The following is a 12,036-nucleotide window of genomic DNA, read 5'->3' on the forward strand; positions in this document are numbered from 1 at the left end:
TATAGAAACACCCCGACGCTTTAAACTCGGAACAGCTGGGACCCTAACCCCACTTTCGGACTCACGGTCGCGGAGAGTCAATGAGCGCCGCTCCAGGTGACACGACAGGTGACAAACCGCTGTTTCTCCGGGACTCGCCGTCCCACCCCTGCCCGTTCGGGGGGTGGTCGCGTGCGCGAGAAGGGGGGGCGGGGTGTCGTGTCGCAGTGGAGGCTGAAGCTCCTGCAGCGCCCCCCCGCATCCCTCCCCACCTCTCTATCCGTCCCTGAACCCCCCCAGCCGGTTAAAGTCAATAATAACAAGAACAACAGCATTAAGAAATGAATAACACCATTAATAACGCACAGGATCGCGTCTCTACCTGAAGAAAAGCGCCAAGGTTACCTGTTCAGGTGAGCTGATCACACCGCTCTCGACCTTGTCAGTGGGGCGGGGCTGCGCGAGGAACTGGGAACATGGCACCTGTCACACACTGTATGTGAGTCACTGGCATGTAACTGTCTGGTGTGTGACATGTGTGTACAAGGAATACAACTAGCGTGTGTATAACTAACTGGTATGTCACACACATGTATAACTAGATGGTGTACAACAGGCATGTGTGTACCACGATGTACCTGACTCGTACATCTGACTGGTTTGTCACCGGTACACACCAGTGCCGACTGGTGCAGTGGGAGAAGGCAGAGACCACAGGAGTGAAGTTCTGGCTCTCAAATTCCTGTTTGCCTTTTTTTCTGGTTGGCATGGTGGCACAGCGAGTAGCGCTGTTGTCTCATAGTGCCTGGGTGGTGCGAAAGGATGCGGTTTTGATCCCCCTTAGTCTGTGTGCAGTTTGCCTGTTTTCCCCGTGTCTGTGTGGGTTTCCTCCCACAGTCCAAATACATGCTGCTCCAGTTCATCCATAGTGTGTGTGTGTGTGTGTGTGTGTGTTCCACTGATGTATGGATGAGTGACCTAGTGTGAGTAGTGTATCTAGCAGTGTTAGTCACTGCAGTGAATAAGGTGCGTGGGCTGATAACACTACATAGAGTTAAGTGGAAGTTGCTTTTGGAGAAAAGTGTCTGCTAAGCGAATAAACGTAAATGTTTCTGCGCCGTGTTCCTCGTCCGTTCAACAGACAAACCTGGTTTGTAGTTCAGCGCCTGTCCTGGGGTAGCGGAGAAAGTGCCACGTGGCTCTCGACCCGCTACGCTACAGGTGTATTAGCGCTACCGCCGTGGATGTTTAACTAAGAACATTTTCCAGCTGTTTCCACAGTCACAACATCTCAATGAGTCAAGGAGGCAGCGAGCAGCTCAGTGCTGGACTTTTATTGTATTACAGTGATGCTCCTACACGATGACCGGCAGGAAGTGTGCGTTCCAACACGACACACCGAGGAGCTGCCAGTAAGACTCGCACGGACGGATGCTGAGCACAGGGGTTCCGTGGGTCAGGATGGAAACAGAGGAGGAGGGTCACTGGTACAATGAGTAAGAGCACAGAAAGAACGAAGACCTGGGAGGTACCTGCGTCCTCCAGAAACGTGGTAAAACCATACTGACAGCACTTTCCTGGTGTAGAAAAGAAAGGACACTGGAAATATTTGGTCAATATAAAATGTGCTTTATAACTGACCAGGGCATTTTCTTTCCTGTACATATGTGTATAAATGTACCCCCCCCCCCACACCCACACACACACACACACACACACACACACACACACACACACTCTCCCGTTATTGTTTAGCCCCCGTGCTGCGTTTGTTCACGTGCTGTTCTATTGCTGTGTTTGGTTGGTTTAATTCTAATTTTTTATAATAATTATAATAGTTTTTTGTATTAATATGGAGAGTTATGGTGTGGGAAACAGTTTTTTTACCCGTTTAGTGGGTATCCGGTGTCAGTGACAGTTTAGCCAATCGGCGCTAATTGAAGGGAGGAGCGGGAAGGGAAAGAGGCACGAAGGGCTGGTGAAAAGTTAACTTAATGAACGATAATCTTAAACTATGTTAACAGGCGAGGGTGTTGTTATTATTAGTGTGTAAAGGGGGGTGTTTGGGGGCTGTTTTCACTCGGAAATGTAACTAAGCTATGCGACTGAGCGAGATCAGCACGTGCTGTGTGTTGCGCTCAGTTGGACATCACCCGCGCGCTAGCTCCTCGGATAGGGGTGTGTGTGTGTGTGTGTGTGTGTGTGTGTGTGTGTGTGTGTGTGTGTGTGTGTGTGTGTGTGAGAGAGAGAGAGAGAGAGAGAGAGAGAGAGAGCGAGCGAAAGAAAGAAAGAAAGAAAGACAGACAGACAGAAAGACAGACACATTTATACTAAGTTGTCCGAGCTGCGACCCAAACTGTGGCAGTCAGTGCGGGAACCCGCGAGTCGCCGCACGACCCAACGCTGAGCTGCACGCGGACAGACTCAGTCGGAGCGCGAGCCCGTGATTCGCTATCGCGCCGCCGCCCTCGAGTCGGTGGAGGAGAGACGATGGATGGGAGAAGTAAACTTAGAAAATTGAAAATAAAATTAAAAATTGAAGTAAAGTGAACTAACCTTAAATGAAATGAACGGGGCGCTGGCTGTTTTTTCGACAGTTTCAAATTCACCGGCACAGCCAGCAGTACAGACTGTACTGTATTTGCCTCAGGTGGACCGATGAGCTCCAAGAAGCGCGCGCCACCTCATGATGCTACCATAAACTGAGTGACAAAACCCGGGTATGAAGTTGATTTTCTTTGAGGTCCCCAGAGCAGGGGTAAAGGTGTGAGCCACCAGGTTCCGTATTCAATATTTATCCTGTTGTGTACTTAATTCTGGTAGTGTAACACTTACTTGTGCATGTTCTCTGGAAGAGAAAGGAGAAATAAGGGCTACTAGTTGCTAAGTGTGCTGCACAGCAGGTCTAAACTAATCCCACAAGATGAGTAGAGCTACACAGTACCGCGGTAACCAGGCCTCTCGCCAACCCTCACATTCGTAAACTGCGGTAGACGCATCCAAAATTCATATTTCTGTAGATACCGCCAATTCACCTCCCATGCGAAGGGGTTCTCGGAGACAATCCTGAGGAAAGAAATCAGAATTGAGTGGGTGGGCTACAGGTGTCCATTCATTCATTTCCACAGCGCGAGGGCAAAGGCTGCGTGGTGCCAGCGGGGTCAGGGGGCACGTGTGCTCACCCTCCTAAGCTCGGTCCGCTCCATCCGCATCGCATACGCTCTGCCATCTCGTGTCCGCGGGAACTTGGCCCCCGGATTCCTCAGATCGTTCCAGAACAAACCCCTAAATGCACCGCACCTAGGCCCAGCACATCCCTCTTGTTCCATTATCACGGTTACAACCCTGCGCACCCAGGACCTGTGGATACCCAGGGTGCACTTGGCTGCACTGGTGGTGACATGCAGACTGCTGATGTGGCGCGTGGCGAGATCAGTGGGTGCAGCACGAGCTCCAGCTGCTGCGGCGGCACTTTTGCCCGGGCAGAGGTCCAGCTTCCTGGTAGCCCCGCCCCCTTTCGCACCCAGCTCCTCGACTCCGTGGCTGCGATATGGCTCAGTGGAAACAGGCCGACCGCTCTCTCTCGGATACACGCATATACAGAGCGGCACATGTGTGGTACTTATCTTACATGTATGGTACATTCATGGCTCTTCAAAAATTACAGTAGAGGGAAGAGATCAAACGGTCTGCGAATGAAGACCTGTGTGGTCTGCTGGCACACACACACACACACACACAGACGTGCAGAGCCCCCCATGATCTGCTGAGTGTGTGTCCTGCTGCAGCGAGTCTGGTCACAGGTGTGTGCTGTCACCCTGCCCCCCAGCAGCCCTTCGGCTCGGCACCATGGAGAGCGGGTCGGGTCGGATCAGGTACCTGTGGGACGACCGCACAAAGGAGCAGGTAAGGAACAGTGTACGCTGTGATGCAGCTCACCTCCTGGACGTGGGCCAATCCCCTCCTCTGGTGGAACATAGTAAAGGTGCCCTTCTTTGGTAAACCTGTGTGGGTGGGTGGACACACAGGCTCTGTTTGAAGCTTAGTGGGAGGTGTGCGTGAGAGTGTGTGATTTCCCTGCTGCGGTCAAGGCTGACACCGCTTTGGCCAGCAGGGGGCGCACAAGTTCGAGCTGTCGCTTCGCAGTCAATGGTCCTCGGCTTGAACTGCACCTCTTGCTGCAGTTGCCGTGAGCAAAGTACTTGCCCTGAATTGACACAGTAAAAATTACCCTGCTCTGTCAATACATAATTGAGTGTAAGTAGCCTTATGGTATAATCCTCAGGTGGGGAACTCGCACACAGAATGAGTGGCGTCGACACATTGTACTCACACGACGTCGTTGAGTTCGAGCCGCGAGTCGGGAGACGGGTTGATGAGGACGTAGGACAGCGTGTTGCCCTGGTCAGCTTTCTCGTCTGCAAGGTGAGCAGCAACACGTGACACGCGAGCCGACCGTGTTGTCAGACATGTGGTAAGACGCATGCGCGCACATACACACATGCACACACACGAACGTGCACACTCACTGTAGCCGGACGGCGACAGTCCCAGGTGCTTCATGCGTGTGCGCACCAGTGCGTTGAGCTCCTGTCGCTCGGAGCGCCGGAACAGCGTGAGTCTCTGTTGGCTGATGCGTTCGGCGGCCCCCCCCTGGGCCCTTGGCCCCGCCCGGCCCCCGACCCCCTTTGCGGCTGAGCCGCCGTGCCCACTGCATGCTTTTGCGCCGTAGCAGCGGCTGGTCGGCACCGGAGGAAGGGGGCGGCGGCTCCGAGGAGGTGGAGTTGCGATGGGCAGGGCCTGTCCGGCATAACAGCGGTTCCCGGGGCTCCCGTGTGTCTTCGTATTCCTCCACGTTGATGGACACCTGCGACTGCGGTCAAGAGACGGCTGCATTACAGTCGAACTGTGGGCCTCCAGGCCTGGCTGAGCCCAGGTGTGAGGCTATGAGCTCGATAAGGATATATGTGTTGTGTGCGTTTCAGTCAGACAACATTGACATCATTGACATTGTGTCTTTGTGAAGCTCCACGTTATAAGAGACACGTCACTGTGTGTGTGTGTGTGTGTGTGTGTGTGTGTGTGTACCTCCGATACCGACAGCGTCCGTGACTCGGTGCGGTAGATGCCAATGGGAATGTCTCCGGAGGAGGAGCACAGCTTTTGGTACAGCCGACCGTAGGTGCGGATCCACAGGTCCTCCTCCGTGATCTTCATCTGCCACATACAGTTGGGCAAACCCTCACACACCACGAAAACCTTCCAAAGGAGATGTTCTTTATACCGACATGAGTCTGTTTGTGTGTGACTTTGACGGCAAGGGAGAGGACTCACTGCACACAGAAAGCCGGAGCCTGGAGTGGAATCGAGGCCCAGGAGCAGCCGGGTGATGGAGATCATGTAGTCCTTTACAAAGGACTGGTGGACACACACACACACACACACACACACACACACAAACAAGGTTCATCAACAGTTTGTCAGATTTACAGTATAACTGCCACTTAAAACCATTTAGATGAGGGTACAGCGGTAAATGGTGTACAAGACCTGTAGGATGAGGGTATATACTCTAGGGTACAGCGGCAGGTATACCTGGTAAAGCAGGGTGTCCAACATGCTGACGCTGAAGACTTTTCCCGCAGCAAAGGGCAGGCGGAACATGAAAACCAGGTTGGATCCTTTCTCTCTCTCCTTCTGTGTGGTGCACAGCAATACATGGTGACTGCAGTACTCTGTCTTTAGCTGCTGCGCCCCCTACTGGCTCTGCTGCTACCGACACCCACCTTCTCCAGCCGGGACAGCGCCAGCGAGTAATGGTCCTTCGCCTTGAACTGCATGAAGCGCATGTTGGCCGGATGGGTCAACTCCGTGATGATGCTGAGGGCAGGGAAGAGCCTAGGGACATGTGTCAAAAGGTCATAACTTCTGGATATACCTGTCCAAAGGGTCCTTATGTCTATGCACACCTGTCCAAAGTTTATTATCACTGGATGCCCTTATCCAAAGGGTCCTTAATTCGAGGTATACCTGTCCAAAGAGTTGTGAGCTCTGGGGACAGTGTTGTAAAAAAGGTAATTTGTTCTGAGTATACCTGTCCAAAGGGTCTTTAAGTCTGCATTCACCTCTTCAATGAGATCTTAGTTCAGTGATATTTGTCCAAAGAGACATGACCTCTGGATCTACCTGTCCAGGGGATCACTACATCTCTGCAGTGTTTACCACCCAAAAGTCATTAGCTGTGGATGCACCTGTCCAAAAGGTTGCTGTACCTCGGTATATTTGTCTACATTACGAAAGCAGGACCCACATGTCCAAGGCTGCACTCACCTGAACAGCGTCTGCACGTTCACAATGGTCTTGGCGTCGGCCATGTAGTCCTCCTCGGCAATGATGGAGCTCTCCTTGTCCACCACCACTATGGTATCAGCAAATGTGATTCCACAGCGGAGCAGGCTGTCCAGGCTGAGTAGAGAGGGGATGTTGGGATGGACCGAGTAGTGAAGGAGATGAGTGAGTGCAGGAACAGAAAGAGAGGGGCAGAAATGGGAGAAGGATAAAGAACACGGGATGAGGGACACGAGAGCACACAAGAATGAAAGCGATGCTCTACTACATCACATGTGTCAAAGTACCGAGACAGACGGTGGAGCTGAGGGTGGTGATGTCCTGGAAGACCTTGTGTGTGTGTGTGTGTGTATGAAAATTCAAGTAGAGAGCAGCGGTTTTACTGTTGGACTGCTGACTGCAGAGTGTTGTATAAAACAGCACAGTTACCTCTTGTTCTCCCTTGTCTATTATAAATATCATGTCTTTGGTTTGTGTTCTCATTGCCATGGAAACCGGCTGGAACACACTGTTAGAGATGTACTCATTAGACACTGTTTTTACGGTCGTTGCCTTACTTGTCGATGGAGCCCACTGTGTAGAAGACCATGGGGAACCAGCAGATGGCCTCCAGGAAGTAGGCTTCGGGCCTGAGGAGGTTACACACAAACAAGGTGAAAACTTCAGCATGGATGGAACCAGAACCGGAGACCCAGGCCTGGGTCCCACCTTGACCATGAGACTGGCGAGATATTTCCGGAACTTTCCATGAGGACAGGAAGCTGCAGGCTGTGGCTCAGTGCCGCACTTTACACCACGAGAAGCTCCACTCACGGGCTCTCCAGCAGCAGCACAATGGGCTTGAGCTCCTTCTTAGGCCGGTAGTACGCCCGCAGCGGCACCAGGAAGTTGTAGAGTCCGTTGCCGGCGCCCTCGGCCGACACGATGATCAGCTTGTTCCGGAAACCGTAGGAGCGGGCGTCCTCACAGGGCACGTGGCGGCAGGCCTGTGGGTGGGGAGGGGGGCTGCTCAGGACACTCAGGATATGGAGGAGTGTGAGGATTGGTATGCGGGGGGGAGGCTCACCTTGTCCAGGCACAGGCAACAGAAGGGCACCTTCTCCTGCAGCAGGTGGCACAGCGTGGGCGAGCTGCCGATGTAGGGAGAGTTCAAGGGGTAACCCTTCACCCACCTGGCAGACGGAGACGCCAGGTCACACACACATACACATTCAAAGTTACAGCTGTGCTGTGTGGAGCTGCTTTGCTGCACAGGTTCCTCACAATTCCTCCCGAAGCCTGTGGTGCTCTTCTTTGTCCGCTGCAGAAGATGTGTGTTTTATATGTGCATCTCGCAAACTCTCCATGCTCGAATCCTGATGTGTGATGCAGCTCACAGAGGACATTTTGTGCTTCGAAATGACACCACATGTCACAAGTGAAGAATTTTCTTCCAGGACTTTTAGAAGCTCTTGACGTGGACATATCTGAGATTCTTTTTTCTGAACCATGTCGGGGTTCCTACCACATGTGTCATAGATCACTAAACTAACCAGGATGTGACCTGGCCTCTGGGAAGGGTTATGGTTACGGCTAGGGTCTCCTGCTGCTCATGGATTCAGACCAGTGCCCAGACAGTCTGGTACTAAAGATGTTCAGCTTGCGATCCGGAATTAAAGTGATGGCGTCAAATTTCCAGTGTGGAAAAATCACGAGTGCCTTTGTTTGGTGAGCCTACAACTCGCTCACTGACGGCGCTCTAACTCACTCGCTGGGCCTCGCCCAACCGTAGCCCTCGGCTCCGCCTTCCTGCTCGTCCCCCTCACCGCCCTCGCCTCCTTCGTCCTCCGACTGGTCGCTCAGCAGGTCCAGGGAGGGGCTGCTAACCCTGTCCACGAGCTCCAGGACTGGGGCGATGCTGTGCCGCCTCTCCCGGGCCGTGTCGGCTGCCGCGGGGAGGGCCAGGGTGTTGGCCACGCCCCCAGCCCCGCCCTCTGCACCGTCTGGGCTGCTGCCGCTAGAATCGGGCAGGTCCATAGCGACCGTTCCTATGGGGGTGGGAAAGTCCATCTCGTACAATCGCAGGTAAATTACAGGCAAATGCAGAGAGAGATGTAAATAAGCCCCTAATTTCGTTAGTTCCTCAGTTCCACTCGACTGTGGCGAAAACGAAGGGAAGGGAATGTCCGGGGCACCGCATGCTCGCTGTCATTGCCTGTAGGAGGAGCACTAGCACAAACTGAGGGGTTCATTTGTACCTGCGGACAGAGGCCCAAAAAGGGGCGGGGCAGTGATTTTGGATGCTAATTTAAAGGCTCTGTATGAACCGGATGGCACTTACGCTTGTCCTTTGGACTCAAGGAGGCGGCGCACGGCGCAGCCCCCTTTCCTCATTGCACAGGCAAATAGCGCCCACTGCAGTCCGCAAAGCAGCACTGCAATGCGTCTGGCTTTTTCGATCAGTAAAGACACAAGTCAAACCGCAGAATAATGTTCACATGTTTAACAACATGGACAGATGGTGTTTGACAAAAGCATCATGTGTAGCAAACACACTGTAGCTGTGCGCAACAATAACAGCAACAACAATAACAAGAAGAAGGCTGGCAGTGACCCCACTGGGGACAAGTGGTTGTACACATTGCACAATAATAACAGCCTCACGCCCTTGTCTAGGGTTATGTACTACACTAAATAACACGTTACTGTACTTTCCAGTACGCTGAGGTGCATTCTGAGTATTTTCACATTTCTTGATGCAGTAAAGTAACTTCATTGAATAGCAGTTAAACTTTAATAAGGATGTGGTGATGATGTAGTGAAAGGAATATTATTAATGTAAAGCTAAAACAACAGTAAGGAATAATAGCACTGAACAGAATAACAACAGAACAGGGTCAATAAAACTCAACAAAAACCTGAACAGAGAAAATAAAAATGTTTTTTATGTATAACGTGTTGTACAAAAAAGAGCTACATGTCAGCGAATGAATGTTCCAGTCAGAAAGTGAGACAGTGTGTGACTGGGTGTGTGTGTGTGTGTGTGTGTGTGTGTGTGTGTGCGAGAGAGACTGACCCATGCTAGCAATGATGCTGTGCACTGGGAGGCGGGTCAGCCCATGGTAGATGGTCTGCGGAACACCCCCCGGGCTCCTCCCAGGACCCCCCATGGACTCCCTGTGGCCCCGGACGAAGGCCGAGTTCTCCTCCTTGGAGATGTTGATGTAGAAACACGTGTCGGACGCGGCCATGATGTGGCACGGTCCCGGGTTCAAAAGGATGTTGGCTGTGTCCAGCCTGCGCACCCCGATGAGACACACCCCGTACCTGTGGAAGACAGGACACACACGGTGGAAGCGATGCAGTGTGTATCATTGTGTGTTGTGCTGTGTTACATTGTATTCTGCACAGTGTGTTACTGTGCACTGTACATGTGGGTCCACCACCTGCAAGGTCCATTGTGGGGGTCGGGTGCAATGTGTACCAGGCAGCGGGAGGGGGTGGGGTGGTTCATGGCGTCGCGGCCCCTCGCGACAGAAACTGGCTCTTGGTATGTGGAATGTTACCTCACTGAGGGGAAGGAGCCGGAACTGGTGTGGGAGGTTGAGAAATACCAACTAGATATAGTTGGGCTCACCTCCACTCACAGTGTTGGATCTGGAACCAAATTCCTCGATAGGGGGTGGTCTCTCTCCTACTCAGGAGTTGCACGAGGTGAGAGGCGCCGGGCGGGTGTGGGGATACTCAGAAGCCCCCGGCTGGCTGCCATACAGTTGGAGTTTGTCGCGGTGGACGAGAGGGTCGCCTCAATGCAACTTAGGGTCGCAGAGAGGAAAACTTTGACTGTTGTGTGTGCTTATGCACCAAACAGCAGTTCAGAGTATTTAGCCTTCTTGGAGAAGGTGGGTGGGGTTCTGGACAGGGCCCCACCAACAGACTCCATAGTCCTGCTGGGGGACTTCAACGCTCACGTTGGCAATGACTGGGAAATCTGGCGAGGGGTGATTGGGAAGAATGGCCTGCCCGATCTAAGCCCGAATGGGGAAATGTTATTGGACTTCTGTGGTAGCCATGGTTTGTCCATAAGAAACACCATGTTTGAACACAAGGATGCTCTTAAGTGTACTTGGTACCAGAGCTCCTTGGGCCAAAGGTCAATGATTGACTTTGTAGTCATTTCATCTGACTTGAGGCCACATGTTTTGGACACTTGGGTGAAGAGAGGTGCTGAGCTGTCAACCGATCACCATCTGGTGGTGAGATGGATCAGATGGCGGGGAAAACTGATGGACAGACCCAGGAGGCCCAGACGTTTAACGAGGGTGTGATATGAACGACTGTCAGAGGACCTTGTCCGGAATGATTTTAACTCATACCTCTGGGAGAGCTTCTCCCATGTCCCGGAGGAGATAGGGGACATGGAGTCTGAATGGACCCTGTTTAAAACCTCCATTGTGGAAGCAGCCAGGCACAGCTGTGGCCAAAAGCTTGTTGATGCCTGCCAGGGCGGCAACCTGAGAACCTGCTGGTGGACACCGGTGGTGAGGGAAGCCGTCAAGCTAAAGAAGGAGGCCTTTAGGGCCTGGTTGGCTCTGGGGACTCCTGACTCGGCAGACAGGTACCGGCAGGTGAAAAAGGCAGCAGCAGCTGCAGCTGCAGAAGCAAAATCCTGGGCAAGGGAGGAGTTTGGAGAGATCATGGAAAACGACTATCGGTCGGCTTCAAAGAGGTTCTGGAGAACATCCGGCAGCTCAGAAGGGGTCGGAGGAGTTTCGCTCAGGCTGTGTTTAGCAGGAGTGGAGAAACTCTGACCTCTGATGAGGACATTGTCGGGAGGTGGAAGGAGCACTTTGAAGAACTCTTAAACCCGAGAGATATGCCTCCCTTACAGGAGTCAGGGCCAGAGGCTTTCGCGCTGTCAGAGTCCATTTCCCTGATGGAAGTCACTGAGGTAGTTGGTAAGCTCCACAGTGGCAAAGCACCGGGGGTGAATGAGATCCGTCCAGAAATGCTTAAGGCCCTGGATGTTGCAGGGCTGTCATGGGTGACACGCCTCTGCAATGTTGCATGGACCTTGGGGACAGTGCCCTTGGATTGGCAAACTGCGGTTCTGGTCCCTATTTTTAAGAAAGGGGACCGGAGAGTGTGTGCCAACTATCGGGGTATCACACTTCTCATCCTCCCTGGGAAAGTCTGTTCCAGGGTGCTGGAAAGGAGGCTCCGGCCAATAGTTGAACCTCAGATTGAAGAGGAACAATGCGGATTCCGCCCTGGCCATGGAACAGTGGACCAGCTTTTTACCCTCTCACGGATAACTGAAGGGGCATGGGAGTTCGCTAATCCAGTCTACATGTATTTTGTGGACTTGGAGAAGGCCTATGACCGTGTTCCCTGGAAAATTCTGTGGGCTTCGGGAGTATGGGGTACCAGGGCCACTACTGTGGGCCATTCGGTCTCTGTACACACGGAGCGAGAGCTGTGTCCACATACTCCGCATTAAATCAAACCCGTTCACTGCGGGTGTTGAATTCCGCCAAGGTTGTGCCTTGTCTCCACTCCTGTATTTGGTTTTCATGGACAGGATATCAGGGTGCAGTTGAGGTCAGGAGGGCATTCTGTGTGGGGGCCGAATGGTGATGTCTCTGCTTTTTGCAGATGATGATGTCCTTTTGGCACCTTCACAGGGTTGCCTCCAACGCACACTGGAACGGTTTGCAGCCGAGTGTGAAG

General features: G+C 52.7%; 1 protein-coding gene across 1 annotated transcript in view; it reads right to left on the reverse strand.

Annotated features, from left to right (window-relative positions):
• Positions 1–3,403: 3,403 nt before the first annotated feature.
• Positions 3,404–12,036, reverse strand: part of LOC108919695 (potassium channel subfamily T member 2-like) — a 41,549-nt gene continuing 32,916 nt past the window's right edge. The window contains 14 exon segments of the mRNA XM_029251976.1: positions 3,404–3,858; positions 4,313–4,397; positions 4,509–4,647; positions 4,649–4,852; positions 5,068–5,196; positions 5,314–5,397; positions 5,575–5,676; positions 5,766–5,877; positions 6,310–6,444; positions 6,885–6,956; positions 7,141–7,313; positions 7,394–7,499; positions 8,120–8,354; positions 9,383–9,633. Of these exon segments, the coding sequence (XP_029107809.1) occupies positions 3,777–3,858; positions 4,313–4,397; positions 4,509–4,647; positions 4,649–4,852; positions 5,068–5,196; positions 5,314–5,397; positions 5,575–5,676; positions 5,766–5,877; positions 6,310–6,444; positions 6,885–6,956; positions 7,141–7,313; positions 7,394–7,499; positions 8,120–8,354; positions 9,383–9,633 (1,909 nt within the window). The 3' untranslated portion in view covers positions 3,404–3,776.

The sequence above is a fragment of the Scleropages formosus genome, chromosome 1 (genome assembly GCF_900964775.1).
Source record: "Scleropages formosus chromosome 1, fSclFor1.1, whole genome shotgun sequence".
Classification (NCBI taxonomy): Eukaryota; Metazoa; Chordata; class Actinopteri; order Osteoglossiformes; family Osteoglossidae; genus Scleropages; species Scleropages formosus.